We start from the raw sequence: 14,584 nt of genomic DNA, 5'->3' as shown, positions 1-14,584 counted from the left end.
CCTTCAATCATTCATGCACTGTTTGTCTTCCTTCATATTTTACCAATTCCAAAGAGTTCAGGTTTTATCCATTTCAGAAGTACGATGTCAATATCAATGGACACCAATATCATCAAACTCTAAATCTTCAACACCTTTCTTTTCTTTAATTGCCCCTGCAATGTCAGACTGCTTTTCTAACGTGGATGAGCAAAACTCCAGCCAACTCCACAGCTGCAAGCCTCTGACATCACCCTCCACAAACTTGACACCACACAACCCCTGCCAACATGACTCTTGCCTAATATCCTGATGAATGCTGGTAGAAAATCTTTGACAAAATATGTCTTTAAAAACATATAACATGCTGTCGCCAGTGATTGTTCTTTTGTTTTTCTTTTTCAGAACTAAAGCAGACCTGGATCAGGAAGCGCTGGTCTCTGGAAACCTAGTTACGGAGACTAATCTCGTTATTTTAGACACACTAGAGATAATTATAAAGGTAACATTGGTGAAAGGATATTGACTTTTTACAGTTTAATTGTTTATATTGAGTAAACTTCAGTTAGTGAATCACACTGCAGACAGCTGTGATTGGGTTCTGTTCTTGAGTCTGTTTACAAGTCAACTTGTGCTCAAGTTGGAACACAATGCAGGATAATATACAGTTAACCTTTGTAGGTACAAGAAATGGTCATAGAGTCATAGACTCATGGAGATGTACAGCATGGAAACAGACCCTTCGGTCCAACCTGTCCATGCCGACCAGATATCTCAACCCAATCTAGTCCCACCTGCCAGCACCCGGCCCATATCCCTCCAAACCCTTCCTATTCATATACCCATCCAAATGCCTCTTAAATGTTGCAATTGTACCAGCCTCCACCACATCCTCTGGCAGCTCATTCCATACATGTACTACCCTCTGCGTGAAAAAGTTGCCCCTTAGGTCTTTTTTATATTTTTCCCCACTCACCCTAAACCTATGCCCTCTAGTTCTGGACTCCCCGACCCATGGGAAAAGACTCTGTCTATTTATCTTATCCATGTCCCTCATAATTGTGTAAACCTCTATAAGGTCACCCCTCAGCCTCCGACACTCCAGGGAAAACAGCCCCAGTCTGTTCAGCCTCTCCCTGTAGCTCAGATCCTCCAACCCTGGCAACATCCTTGTAAATCTTTTCTGAACCCTTTCAAGTTTCACAACATCTTTCCGATAGGAAGGAGACCAGATATGTTGGAAATTTAAATTTACATCCCAGCATGGAATTGCATTCATACGTAACAGCACTAGTAAGTCAAATGTTTGTAAGTCGAGGACCCCTGTATTGGATTTCATTCTGAACAGTAGGTGCTTTTATATTTATTTCTGAATGCCATGGCTGAGATGCACTTCTCATTAGATTGAAGAATTATTCTGGAACCTTTTATTCATTTGTGGGATGTGGGTGTCACTGGCTGGACCAGTATTTATTGCCCGTCCCTAGCTGCCCTTGAGAATGTGGGGGTGAGCTGGCTTCTTGAACAACTGCAGTCCACATGCTGTAGGTTTAAGTCCAGTTACAGGGGCTGTACAATAAATGGTGTCACAGCCAGCAATGCTCACATGCCCCATGAATGAAAAAGGAAGTCTGTTGGTACCAGTATACTATATGTGTATATGAGTGGGCTGACCCACAGTTGCCTGTTTTGATACCAGTCCTTCATTTTAAAAAAAGGCTCCTGTAAACAGTTAAACCTATAAATTTAGAATGCAACAGTTTTTTTTATATAACTAAGTGATTTGGGGGAGCCAGGAAGAGAAAAATAGTTGATGAGAGAGTCCCTTTCCCTGTTGTTGGCTACATTGTTGAAGGATTGATATTGAGTTTCTGACTGGTCCTTCCATCAAAGTGATAAGGTTTGTTAAGAAGAACTGAAAAAGTTAGCAATAATTTTTACACAAAAGAGGGACAGTAATAAACAAATATTCCGAAGCCGACGTTTGATCACGATTATTGACTCCATTATTCATATTTTACAAGTTACTAATGTAGTCTGGCTCTGCCATTGAAAGGAGGAAGTTGCTGTTACTTTTTTCTGACATTTAAAGGTCTCAGTATTCATTTAGAATTGAAATATCCAATAATTATTACTGTGTTTATACTGTATGATAAAATGTTGAGTTTGATGGCTTGCGATTAATCTAACATGCCTTCATTTTACCATATTATAGGCAATCTTGGTTTCCGACTGTAAGGACAGTGTCTTGGGAAACATTCTCAGGGTGATTCTTCACAGCCTGGGCTGTAATCAGAGCTCCTACTACCTGACACATTGCTTCAACTCATTGAGAGCACTCATAGCCAAGGTAAAACAAACAGGAAAAAAAGGAGCTGGATAAAAAGTTAACCACAGTGACCTATGTATTGCTGGCTTTTTGTTTAATGACTGGCCTGGATCGGTTGGCCATAAGGTGCAATCTTGGCATGTGTCACTTTATGATGATTTTATATACGAATGAACCAGGTAATTTGAAGTTGACTGACGTGGCTGTGCAGATATTACTGTCCCGTCACCAAGTCACCCTTTATTTACATGTGCACTGTACGTGGCCTGTGACCAGCCAGCTCAGAGCCAGCCCCTAGCATGAGGAGATCTTCTGAATATCCTGCTTATTTTTTTTCTTTTTTTATTTCTTCTAGCGTAAAGAGAACCTTTGACATTCCTGTTCTTCTTTTTTCCTTACCCCCACACTCCTGCCTAACTGTGATAGTGCTTATTTTTCCCCCAGCACCCATGGTGTGTGTGTGCAGGTGTGAGACACAGTGAGAGACACAAAGTGCACGAATCTTTATTCAATTTCCACCACCAGGAAGATAGGAAAACACCCGCGTGGCCAATGACAAGCACTGCCCTTCACATCAAAGGGAAATGCTGCGTGATCAAAACAGTGAAGGGGACGGTAGGGACTAAATCAAAATAGAGTTGGAGGGGGAAATAATGCACTTCAATCCCTGTGGTGCCCACCTCTCCCTGAACAGCTCCAGGGTGTTGGTGGACACCACGTACTCCTTCTCCAGGGACAACCGGGCTCTAACGTAACCGCGAAAGAGGGGCAGGCAGTCAGCCCTAATGACCCCCTCTACGGCCCACTGCCTGGACCTGTTGATGGCCAGTTTGGCCAATATCCTGTTTATATCTGTCAGCCAGGGCTCCCTGATTTGCCCAGGGTTAATAAACCCAATAAAGGATCTCATAGTCAATGAGATTCTCCTGTCCCTCCTTCCAATCACTACATTGATGTGAACAAGATGTGCACTGGGTGATGGCTCCATCTGTCGGGCTCCAAGCTAACCTAACTAATTTCAGTGTTTCAGAGTAATTACTGATGGACAGTTTGGTAGAATAAAGAGATCACACAGACAGGGCGTCAGGACCCAGTAAACTGTTAAGTGGGTGTGCATTGGCCTCGAAGAGATTAATATTTTTGCAGAAATGTTCACAAATTTGAGAGGAAAGCATTAACCAGGGCAGATGTACACATTTTTAAATCTGGTCTCCCAAGATGCACTGTTTTCTCGATTCAAACAGCTCGTGACATCAACACCAGCACTGAGGTAGTAAGCTGTCAGTGACAAAGTCACCTTGAAGCGTGATGGCAGCAAGACAGGACTTGGAGCAAACCTTCCCCCACAAGGACAGCCAGTTGTATCATCCAGGTTGTGAAAAACAAATGACACTATGCTCAAATAGAGAAAAAGTGTCTTGACTTTGCTTGTGAACATTTTACTCAATACCTGTTTGGGAGAAACAGGATTCTACCCACAAGCCACTTCAATGCATCTTCCTCAAAGCACTTTCATGTATTCCAAAGCATTAACAAAGAATGTTGGTTGCAGAAACACGCTGAATATGATAGCTAAGTAGGGGAGACAGGTGAACGTGGCTGACATGCTGTTGAGAGCAGTACTGCCTCTGAAACAGGTTGAGGGTTCCTTGTGAAACTCTACAGATTCACCAAGAAACAACAGCTCAACATGTTGTGCAAGTCCTCAGTCCAGCAGAGATATTGAAGCAGCTTGCACAAATCAAACAAGTAATGCAACTTGAGGCATCAGTTAGAGTGCTGCAGGAACTAGGGAGGGAAGGAAGACCTGAAAACACCAGGGAGATGCTGTGTGCTGTAAGAGAGCATCTCACTTAGAGGTGAGAACCTAGATGGCATCATGTAATAAGGAAAGACAATCAGAATACTTCAGCAGTTGGAATTAAAAAAGAAGCATATTCATGCAAGCCAATAAGGAATTGAGTCTATTCTGAGGAAGACAAAAGAAGTGATATACTGGCCAAACATGAGCAATTAGATTAAGGACCATATCAGCTGATGCAGTGTTTGCAATGAAAACCAGGCTAAGTGAGGTGAAGAGCCCTTTATGGCATGTGACAACCAGACAAACTATGGATGAAGTTTGCAGGAGATCTCCTCACACTGACAACAACTGAATATCTTGTCACCATTGACTTCTGGGAGTTAGATCAGTCAGATTGTAGAAGGCCTGAAAGCACACATCTGTTGTTAGGGCATTCCACAAATGGTAAGGAGAAGATTGGAAATAGGAGCAGGAATTGGCCTCCAACCCTGCCAGACTGTTCTAAAATACCATGGCTGATCTGCCCCAGGTCACAACTGTTTTTTCTTGCCAACTCCTCATAGTCATCAGTTCCTCAACATTTAAACATCTGTCCACCGACTCCTTCTATATTTTCAGTGATCTAGCCTCCACATGCTCTGGGGGAGGTTATGTCAGGCAATCAATCACTACCCTCTGAGAGAATAAATTCCTTCGCATCTCAGCTTTATATGAGTATCCTGTTCTTCTGTAACTTATGATCTCTAGTTTAAGATTCCCTCAATAGGGTCACATCTTCTCACTTAAGGTGATGTGAGAATGACAGCCCTAGATATCAAGTCTGCATTCAACCAAGTGAGGCATCAATGAGCCCGAGCAAAATTGGAATTAGCAGGAATCAGGGGACAAAATCCCAGCTGGTTGGAGTCATACCTGATATATAGGAAGATGGTCATTGTTGTTGGACGTCAGTCATCTCAGTTACAGGACATCTCTGCAGGAGTTTCTCAGGGTAGTGTTCTAGGCCAAACCATGTTCAGCTGCTTCATCAATGACCTTCCCTCCATCATAAGGTCAGAAGTGGGGATGTTCACTGATGATTGCACAGAAACATTCATGACTCCTCAGATACTGAAGTAGTCCATGTTGAAATGTAACAGGATCTGGATAATATCCAGGTTTGGGCTGAAAAGTGGCAAGTAACATTTGTTCCACACAAACACTGGACAATGACCATCTCCAACAAGAGACAATTTCAGTACTGCCCCTTGACATTCAATGGTGTTACCATCACTGAATCCTCCACTGTCAGCATCCTGGGTATTACCATTTACCAGAAACTCAACTGGACCAGCCATATAAACATAATGGCTACAAGAGCAGGTTAGAGGCTAGAAATATTACAGTGAGTAACTACCTCCTGAGTCCCCAAAGTCTGACCATCATCTATAGAGCACAAATCAGGCGTGTGATGGAAAACTCCCCAGTTGCCTGGCTGGGTGCAGCTTCAATAACACCCAAAACGTTTGACACCATCCAGGATGAAGCAGCCCACTTTATTGAGATCATATCCACAAATCTCCACCGACACTGAGCAGCAGCAGTGCGTATGATTTCCACAGTGAACTACTGGAATCAGATCTACATGCCCAGTCCACTTCACAATGACTTGCTGTACACCCTCGCAGTCTGACAATGAGTGACAATGGCCCTCAGTTCATGAGTGAAGAATTCAGCCACTTCATACAGGGATTGGGAACCTCAACATCGCAAGATCTCCACACTATGCTCAGTTAAATTGAAAGGCTGAGGTAGCAGTGAAAATCCCTAATGGATTCATAAAGAAATTGAGCAAATGCAGCACAAACGTATACAAGGCAAAAATACACAGAGTAAGGGAATGCAAATAGGCTCATCAAAAGACTAACTTGATGCTGCATCTAAACAAAATCTACTGAAGCCAAAACCCAGATATGAAAGACCGAATCAAGGTGAACTGACAAGAAAGCTCAACTTCACTTTGATAAAATTGCCAAGCCATTGGAGGACCTGCCAGAGTGCAAATGCTCAATGCTGTCAATAAAAGTCAGCCCAGGTGGTAACTTGGAATCTGTGGGGCACCATTTTCAGAAATACAGTTGTAATTTTAGTGTCCTAGCTGGCTTTCAGTAGGTATGAGGTCTCTAGCTGTGCTGTAAGTGCCTTTGTGTACAGTCTGTGCTAACTATGAAATACACATTACCTGTTGCCCACAATAATCACTTTATGGCATGTTTTTTCAGCTACAGTAAAACTCGTCAGTGATATACAGCACTTTATATCCTTAAGACATACACAATGTCTTACTGTGTATGTGTACAATAATTGTGTCGGATGCTGTACATCATTGGCCCCAGAATTTTGCATTTATAAACCTAAACAATTGCATCTCGTGCGTCATGGGCTTAAATCAGGTCAAATGTGCATTTCTTGGATTATAAGTGCTGTTATTGAATGACAGTCCAAGAGAATATCACTTCGCACAGTGGCTTTTGGCCTTCATTAGCATGTGAAGTGGCTTGGGACCCATTTGTAGTCCATTCAATGCAATGCACTGTTGTTGTTATTGATTGACATTCAGAGTTTGGTTTTGAGAGTGTGATGCTAGAAAAGCACAGCAAGTCAGGCAACATCCAAGGAGCAAGAAGATCGATGTTTCAGGCATAAGCCCTTCACCAGGTTCCTGATGAAGGGCTTATGCCCAAAACTTTGACTCTCCTGCTCCTCAGATGCTGCCTGACCTGCTGTGCTTTTCCAGCACCACACTGATCTCCAGCACTGCAGTCCTCACTTTCTCCCATTAAGAGTTTGTTCCCTGGAATTCTGACATGTCCATGCTATTATTTTCTTGTTTTCCCAGTATGCAGACCTACTGTTTGAAGAGGAAGCAGAGCAGTGTTCTGACATGTGTCAGAGAGTGTTACACCATTGCAGCAGCAGCATGGACAGTACCAGGACCCAAGCCTGTGCCACACTGTACCTTATCATGAGGCACAGCTTTAGTACAATCAGTGTAAGGCTTCATTATTTTTATCAAGAATGTGCAGTAACTGCTAGTTGTCAGCAACTAGGCTTGCAAAGTCATATTGTTGTTCTGTCATAATCATCACAAATAAATAACGATGGCTAATGCCATTGGGAGACTATTACTCTGTTTGCCGTTCCAGTTGAATAGAAATGTCACATTTATCTACAGTGCTGACAGCAATAGAAGTCTGTTGGCAGCAGGTAATGGAACTGCTTATGAATGGCTTATTCATTTGTTCTTACATCTTACTAACACGTGGGTAATTGTGGTGAGGTGACCCTGATTTTTGTCTGCACTGCTGACCTTAAAGGTATCAGAAACAGTGATGTACACTCAGTCGTCCCAAAGAGAGCACTGGCACCTGCACAGCTCTTCCTGCCTCTGCTCTGGTCAGCTGCAGGAGGTTCCCCTGGAGCATGTGCAAAAGACATTCTCTGTCATTAACATAACCAATCAAATTTCATGTGAGTTCCAACATACAATGGCTTCATGGAGCAGGTTGCTGCACAGCTCAGGTAGTTTATTTGCAGGATCATGGGACTCTGAATCACAGGATCATTGTTGTGTGTTCCCTACTGAATGCTGAATTTTTCAAACTTTCAACCTACACTAACCCCATTTACCAATATACTAAAGTAAAACTTCAGTTTCTAACATGATTTTATATAGAATCAATTTTTTTTGAAAAACATATTTCTGTCAAAACATTTTTTCATTGATTGCTTGTTTAATAATCTGAATATTATAATCGATTCTTCATGTTACGAGATAAACATCAAATTTACTAAATTGTTTGATATTGATAAGAATGGATAACTAACGTGGAATAGATACAATAACTTGGCTAAAAATAGGTCACTTGAACTTTATCGTTAGTCTGTGTCAAGCCAACTTGGTTGCTTTACTGTATGTAGCTGATACTTTGACACTGAGACTGCATGTGCAGCAAGTGTTAGCCTTTGTGTTCTAGCACCAATAATTCCAGCTGTTCATGATTGGAACTTGAAAAGAGATTCCTTAGATCCCCTAAAGTAGGGAAACAGGCCCTTTGGCCCAACAAGTCCACACCGACCCTCTGAAGAGTAACCCACCCAGACCAATTTCCCTCTGACTAATGCACCTAACACTATGGGCAATTTAGCATGGCCAATTCACCTGGCCTGCACATCTTTACACTGTGGGAGGAAACCGGAGCACCCGGAGGAAACCCACGCAGACACAGGGAGAAAGTGCAAACTCCACACAGACAGTCACCTGAAGCAGGAATCGAACCTGGGCCCCTGGCTCTGTGAAGTAGCAGTGCTAACCACTGAGTCACTGTGCCACCCAAATTTCCACCCTGAAGAATTTGCTATGTGTGTATTTATCTTTGAAGATATGTGTTTACTACCTCAAGACAATGCTTCTTGGGAATTCTACAAGAAATCCATCAATAGAATTTAACATCACAAGGCTGTCATGTAAGTATAACGTTTCCCAACTCCCAAACGAGCAAGCTCTGCAACAGAAGCTGGGTGTAAGTTAATAGCTGCATTCTTTCACAGTGACATACCTTCTCAATGTAATAGCAAAATCAAATTGAAAAGCAGATCAATACACATTTCAATCAATATTTGCAACTATCTGATGTCATAAATTATGCCAGTTGTATGTTTTGTTTGATTCCATCAGTGATGTATAGAGGGAAAATGAATTAATGCTTGTGTAACTTAGATTGATCTTAGTGTGTTCCATTTCCAGAATTTTGCCAGAGTTAAAATGCAGGTCACCATGTCTTTAGCATCTCTGGTGGGTAAATCATCAGATTTTAATGAAGAGTATTTGAGGCGAGCTTTACGAACTGTTCTGGCTTATGCAGAGGAAGATGATGATATGCAGCCGACAATGTTTCCAATTCAGGTGAGGAGACCTCATACAAAGTGTAACGCTAAAATAACAACATCAGATATGGACACAAATATACTTTCCACAGGAATGTACACGACTCCATGTTCTGCTGAGTGTTTACAGTGTTATGCTGAAGTATAACTGATCTAAAGTTAGTCCACATCTCCAAATTAGAGTCCACACTATAAAAGTATCATCCCTTTTCCTTCCAAAGGTTAATATCAGAGATGTATTGTAGAAGGTGATCTCCAGGAGACTTAATTGGAAATTGGGCCTTTCTTATTTGATTATATTCTAAATTCTGGATTTCAAAGCTTTTGGATCCTGAGATCAAATCATGCATGACTTCACAAATGCAGCATATTTGTTTTGGAATGTAGCCTGTTGTACTACAGCATGTCAACAGCAAGCACCACACTCAACCCAATATAAAAGCAGTTCAGGTCTAACCTGGCCAATGTAGTCCATACTGGGTATGTTACTATTATTGCGCCTATCTGGTAATTTGGAAAATTGCCCAGGTATGTGAGATGGTGGAGGGATTGTTTGAAATATCCCAGACTGAGCTAGATTCTGGGATGGTTCCAGCGATTGGGAAAACTGCTAACATGATACCCCCATATAAGATGGGAGTGAGGCAGATAACAGGAAGCTATAGGCCAGTTAGCCCAACATCTGGTTTGGCAAAATGCTAGATTCCATTATTATGAAAAAATAGGATATTTGGAAAGGCTGAACACAATGAAACAGAGTCAGCATAGATTTGTGATTGGGAAATCATGTTCAGCAATTTTTCTCAAGTTCTTTGAGGTATAATGAGTAGAGTTGATAAAGGGGAACCGGTAGATATTGCATGTTTGGATTTTCAGAAGTCATTCAATAAGATACCACATAAAAGGTTCATGTTATTATGGATAATGTAGCAGCATGGATTGAGGATTGCTTAACATACAGATGAGAGAGAGTCGAGATTAATGGGTCTTTTTCAGGTGACTAATGGAGTGACATGGGGATCAGTTCCAGACTCTCAATTATTTATTATCTTTATTAATGACTTGAAGGAAGGTGCAGAGTGAATGCATCCAAATTTTCTAATAATCCAAAAAGACATAAGGAGGTTAAATGAGTAACAAATAGAGTTTAATGTAGAAAAGTATGAGATTATGCACTTTTGATTGGAAAAATTTGAAGTCAGACTATAACTTAAATGGACAGAAACACTAAAAGACTGCTGTGCAGAGGGATCTGGGTGTTCTTTCAATGCAACACAAAATGTTAGCATACAGATGCAACAATTAATTAAGAGGCAAATGGAAGTTTAGCCTTTATTGCTAGAGGGATGGTGTTTAAAAACAGGCAAGTCATGCTACAAGTATTCAGCGTGATGGTGAGGCAGCACTTGGAATACTGTGTACAGTTTTCTCCCAGTATTTAAAAATAATGATATATTGCCTTTTCAGACAGTTCAAAAGAGATTCACTTGGCAAATTCCTGTGGTGAAAGAGTTGACTTATCAAGAAGTGTTAAACAAGTTGGGCCTTTATTGATTACAGTCTAGAATAATAAGGGTTGATCTCATTGAAACATGTCAGGTTCTGAGGGGTCTTGACAAGGTAGATGTTGAGAATGAGGACTACAGACGCTGGAGATCAGGTAGATGTTGAGAGGATGTTTTCATTAGTGGGGGATCTGAACAACATAGTTAGAGAATAAAGGAACACTCATTTAAAATTGAGATACAAAGGAATTTCTTTTCCCAGGGATTCGTGAATGCCTGGAATTATCTACCCTAGAGACTTGTGGAGGTTAGATCATTGTGAAAGTGTTTAAAGAGGATGTAATGAGATTTTTGAAGTATCAGGAATTTGACAACATGCTGAGCAGGCTCAAAAAAGGAGTTGAGGGCAGATCAGCCTTGATTTTGTTGAATGATGGGGCAGGCTTGAGGGGCCAAATGGCCTACTCCTGCTCTAATTATTATGTTCTGTGTATGTCCTACATACATGGGACCGCCATCAGTTGCAGGTCCCTCTCTATTCTATGCAGACTTAGGACTATATTGTTGTGCCTTTACTGGGTCTATAAACCTCCTTTCTTTCAGTACATTGATGTACCTACATGACGTGGATTGTAGCTGTTCAAGAAGGAGACACAGCAACACCTTCCTGATATCCACCCAGTGATAACCACATCCTATGAAAAAATAAATCATTATTAATATTCTAAAGTTGCACACAATGTGATTAATAAATCCATGTGAAACTGTAATGTAAAATGACAGTATACACTAATCACTGTAGTTAATGTATTCTCTGTTCTTTTAATTGTTTCCAGGTGGAGGAACTACTGTTTAATCTCAACAGCATCTTATCTGACACTGTCAAAATGAGGGAGTTCCAGAAAGATCCTGAGATGCTCATGGATCTAATGTACAGGTAAATAAACACTCACAAAAAGCACACTGTCATCATTGCTAGATGTCCTATCATTGCTCTTTTCAGCAACGGGCGGCATGGTGGCTCAGTGGTTAGCACTGCTGCCTCACAGCACCAATGACCTGGGTTCAATTCCCGCCTCGGGCGACTATCTGTGTGGACTTTGCACATTCTCCCCGTGTCTGCGTGGGTTTCCTCCGGGTGCTCCGGTTTCCTGCCACAATCCAAAGATGTGCAGGTCAGGTGAATTGGCCATGCTAAATTGCCCGTAGGGGAATGGGTCTGGGTGGGTTGGTCTTTGGAAAGTCGGTGTGGACTTGTTGGGCCGAAGGGCCTGTTTCCACACTGTAGGGAATGTAATCTAATCTAATCTAGGTTACTGAAGGCCAATAACTGATCTATAATGATCATCCCAGCTGATTCTGCAATGTGTACCAATGTAGGGATGCTTCAGTGAGATGCATGTGACATTCAGTGCATCACCTCCTTTCTCTAAGCTTTCACTAGACTGAAAGAAAATAAATATCTTAAATGTATCTGGGTTATCTCCAAAATGCTCCCCATCTTCCACCTATCCAAGCTGATTTCCAGATAAACAGTCCAGAAATACCCAGGCCCTTGTTGTTTCTACATAGTGGGAAAATAAAGTTCTTCTGGAAGTAATTTAAGAATTTTGTTCCCACCCTACCTTGCACACTAAAGGTAAACCCAGTTAATGTTTAGACAGTTATTATCGTCTACTAATCACTGCCTTATTATTACCCTTCTCTGATATTTGATTAATGTTTGAATCTCAGTTTATTGCAGTAGGGCCGATAGTACACATCTACAGCATGTTTGCTGCTTTTGTAACTTTTGCTTCTATTCATGTAGCTCTGTTTGATGATCCTTCCTAGATATCATCCCGGTAATTCATTTTTTGATCAATATTGCAACCACCTCCCCTTGCTCTCCTGTTCTCATCTTTCTGACTATTATTCTGCAATTTCAGCAGACAGTCAATCACATTGCTGTGAGTCTGGAGTCACATGTAGGCCAGAGGAGGCTAGGATGATGCATTCACTCCCTAAAGGACCAGAGCTTGTATACTAAAAAAAAGGTTATCAGGATAAGGCAGGAATTATAGACCAGTCAGTTTGAAATGAGTGTCGGGGGAGTTTCTGAAATCAATGATTCACGATAAAACTATAGTCACGTGGAAAAAGCGCTGATTGACATGGATTTCTAAAGGGAAAATCATGTTTAACAAACTTGCTGGAGATATTTTGAAAAGGTAACCTGAAGGGCTAATGGGGGTGAAATTGTTGATCAACTGCACATGGACTTCTAGCTGGTGTTCAACCTGGTAACACACAACAAATTGTGAGAGAAGTTATAACTCATGGATTGCAAGGGACAGTCACCACATGGATACAAAATTACTGAGTCAGAGGGAACAAAGAGTAAGGGGGTCCATTGATAATTTTCATGCTGGAGCAAGGTTTGTCCTTGAGTTTCACACATTCCCACAGCAATCTGGTTCACTCTCAAATGCCCTCTGGGCTGTCAGGGATGGGCAAGAAATGCTGACCCACCTGCGATGCCCAAATCCTGTGAATAAATCAATAATGTCAGTTATGTTTTGATTTTTCTGTTATATATTAATATTGTAGATCTTCATTGCTGTATACAATTTCAAAGTTTGTGGATAATAAAAAACTTGGAAACATTATGAACTGTGCAAAGGACAATGCAGAATTTCAAAAGCACCTTGACAAGCTGATGGAATGGGCAGATAAGTGGCAGGTGAAGTTAAATGAAGGGTAATGTGAAGTAATGCATTTTAGGAGGAAATGGATGAAAAGACAATATGAAATATGGGAACAATATTAAATGGGATCCAGAGGGATCTGGCTATACCTGCCACAGATCATTCAAGTGGCTAGATAAATGGAGGGAGCAGTTAATAAAGAATGCAGTATCCTGAGATTTATTCATCGTGGCAGAGAGTAAAAGACTAAGCTAATGTTGAACTTCTTTAACACACCTGTTAGGCCTCTTATGGACCAGGCCAGAACCCTCAAAGCATTTCAAGAAAGTAGCTCAGACCCTAACTTTGCTAGTTCTTTTAAGCAGGTGTAACGTGGAAATTCCAGGAGGGATGCAGCTCGTCAAAGCACTTAGTTTTAAACAAAACCGAATTTATTTATAAGATTATCAAATCAAACACCAACAAAAGAGAACAGAATACTAAATAACCTAACCTATCCAAAAGCCCAACAGACCATCCCAAATTAATGATGCTGTTCCAAATACTTGCAACAATCCCATAAACACACCTTGGTGCCAAAGGTAAAATAAAACACAGGGTCTTACAGTACAGATGTCAGAGAGGAAGGAGGATCAGCATGGACTTGCTTCTTTGGGTCCAACAGCTTTTTACAACTGCCTGACTGCTTTCAATGAATAGCAAGATCAAACCAAATCAGAGAAAAACTGAACTGGGAGAACTGGCCACTCCCCATTCATTGTACAAGTGTTTCCCTTAAAACTTAAAGGCCTTTTGCCTGAGACAGGATCTGTTATCAATAATTAAACTGGCTTTAAAACCCTTCCAAGCCCAGACCTTTTGGAGTCTGTCTTTTACAACCTCTGAAAAAACGCTAAGGACACCATATCTGGATTATTCCTGGTGTTACAAGCTAGTGAGGATAGGAATAGGAGGATAGAATAGATGAATGTATGGCTGAGGAGCTGGTGTATGGGAGAAGGATTCACATTTTTAGATCATTGGAATCTCTTCTGGGGTAGAAGTGACCCATACAAGAAGAATGGATTGCACCTGAATTGGAAGGGGGCTGGGAGATTTGCTAGAGACACTCAGGAGGATTTAAACTAGTAAGGTGGTGGTGGGGGGTGGGGGTGGCTGGGGCCCAGGGAAATAGTGAGGAAAGAATTCAATTTGAGACCGGTACAGTTGAGAAAAGAAGCAAGTCAAGCAGTCAGGGCAGGCAGGGAGAAAGCAGCGAACAAGGTAGGATTGATAAATTAAACTGTGTTTACTTCAATGCAAGAGGCCTAACAGGGAAAGCAGATGAACTCAGAGCATGGTTAGGAGCATGGGA

General features: G+C 41.4%; 1 protein-coding gene across 7 annotated transcripts in view; it reads left to right on the top strand.

The window, feature by feature from the left end:
* dock8 (dedicator of cytokinesis 8) overlaps nucleotides 1–14,584 on the top strand; it is a 273,640-nt gene that overhangs the window by 229,290 nt on the left and 29,766 nt on the right. For all 7 annotated transcript variants that reach the window (XM_072590904.1, XM_072590857.1, XM_072590877.1 and 4 more), the window contains 5 exons: nucleotides 385–481; nucleotides 2,195–2,329; nucleotides 6,991–7,143; nucleotides 8,899–9,057; nucleotides 11,380–11,480. In XM_072590904.1, coding sequence (XP_072447005.1) covers nucleotides 385–481; nucleotides 2,195–2,329; nucleotides 6,991–7,143; nucleotides 8,899–9,057; nucleotides 11,380–11,480 — 645 coding nt within the window. The remainder of the gene's footprint in view (nucleotides 1–384; nucleotides 482–2,194; nucleotides 2,330–6,990; nucleotides 7,144–8,898; nucleotides 9,058–11,379; nucleotides 11,481–14,584) is intronic.

Source organism: Chiloscyllium punctatum, chromosome 2 (genome assembly GCF_047496795.1).
Source record: "Chiloscyllium punctatum isolate Juve2018m chromosome 2, sChiPun1.3, whole genome shotgun sequence".
Classification (NCBI taxonomy): domain Eukaryota; kingdom Metazoa; phylum Chordata; class Chondrichthyes; order Orectolobiformes; family Hemiscylliidae; genus Chiloscyllium; species Chiloscyllium punctatum.
The sequence above is the reverse complement of the archived record's forward strand: the minus strand, read 5'-3'. Positions and strand labels throughout refer to the sequence as shown.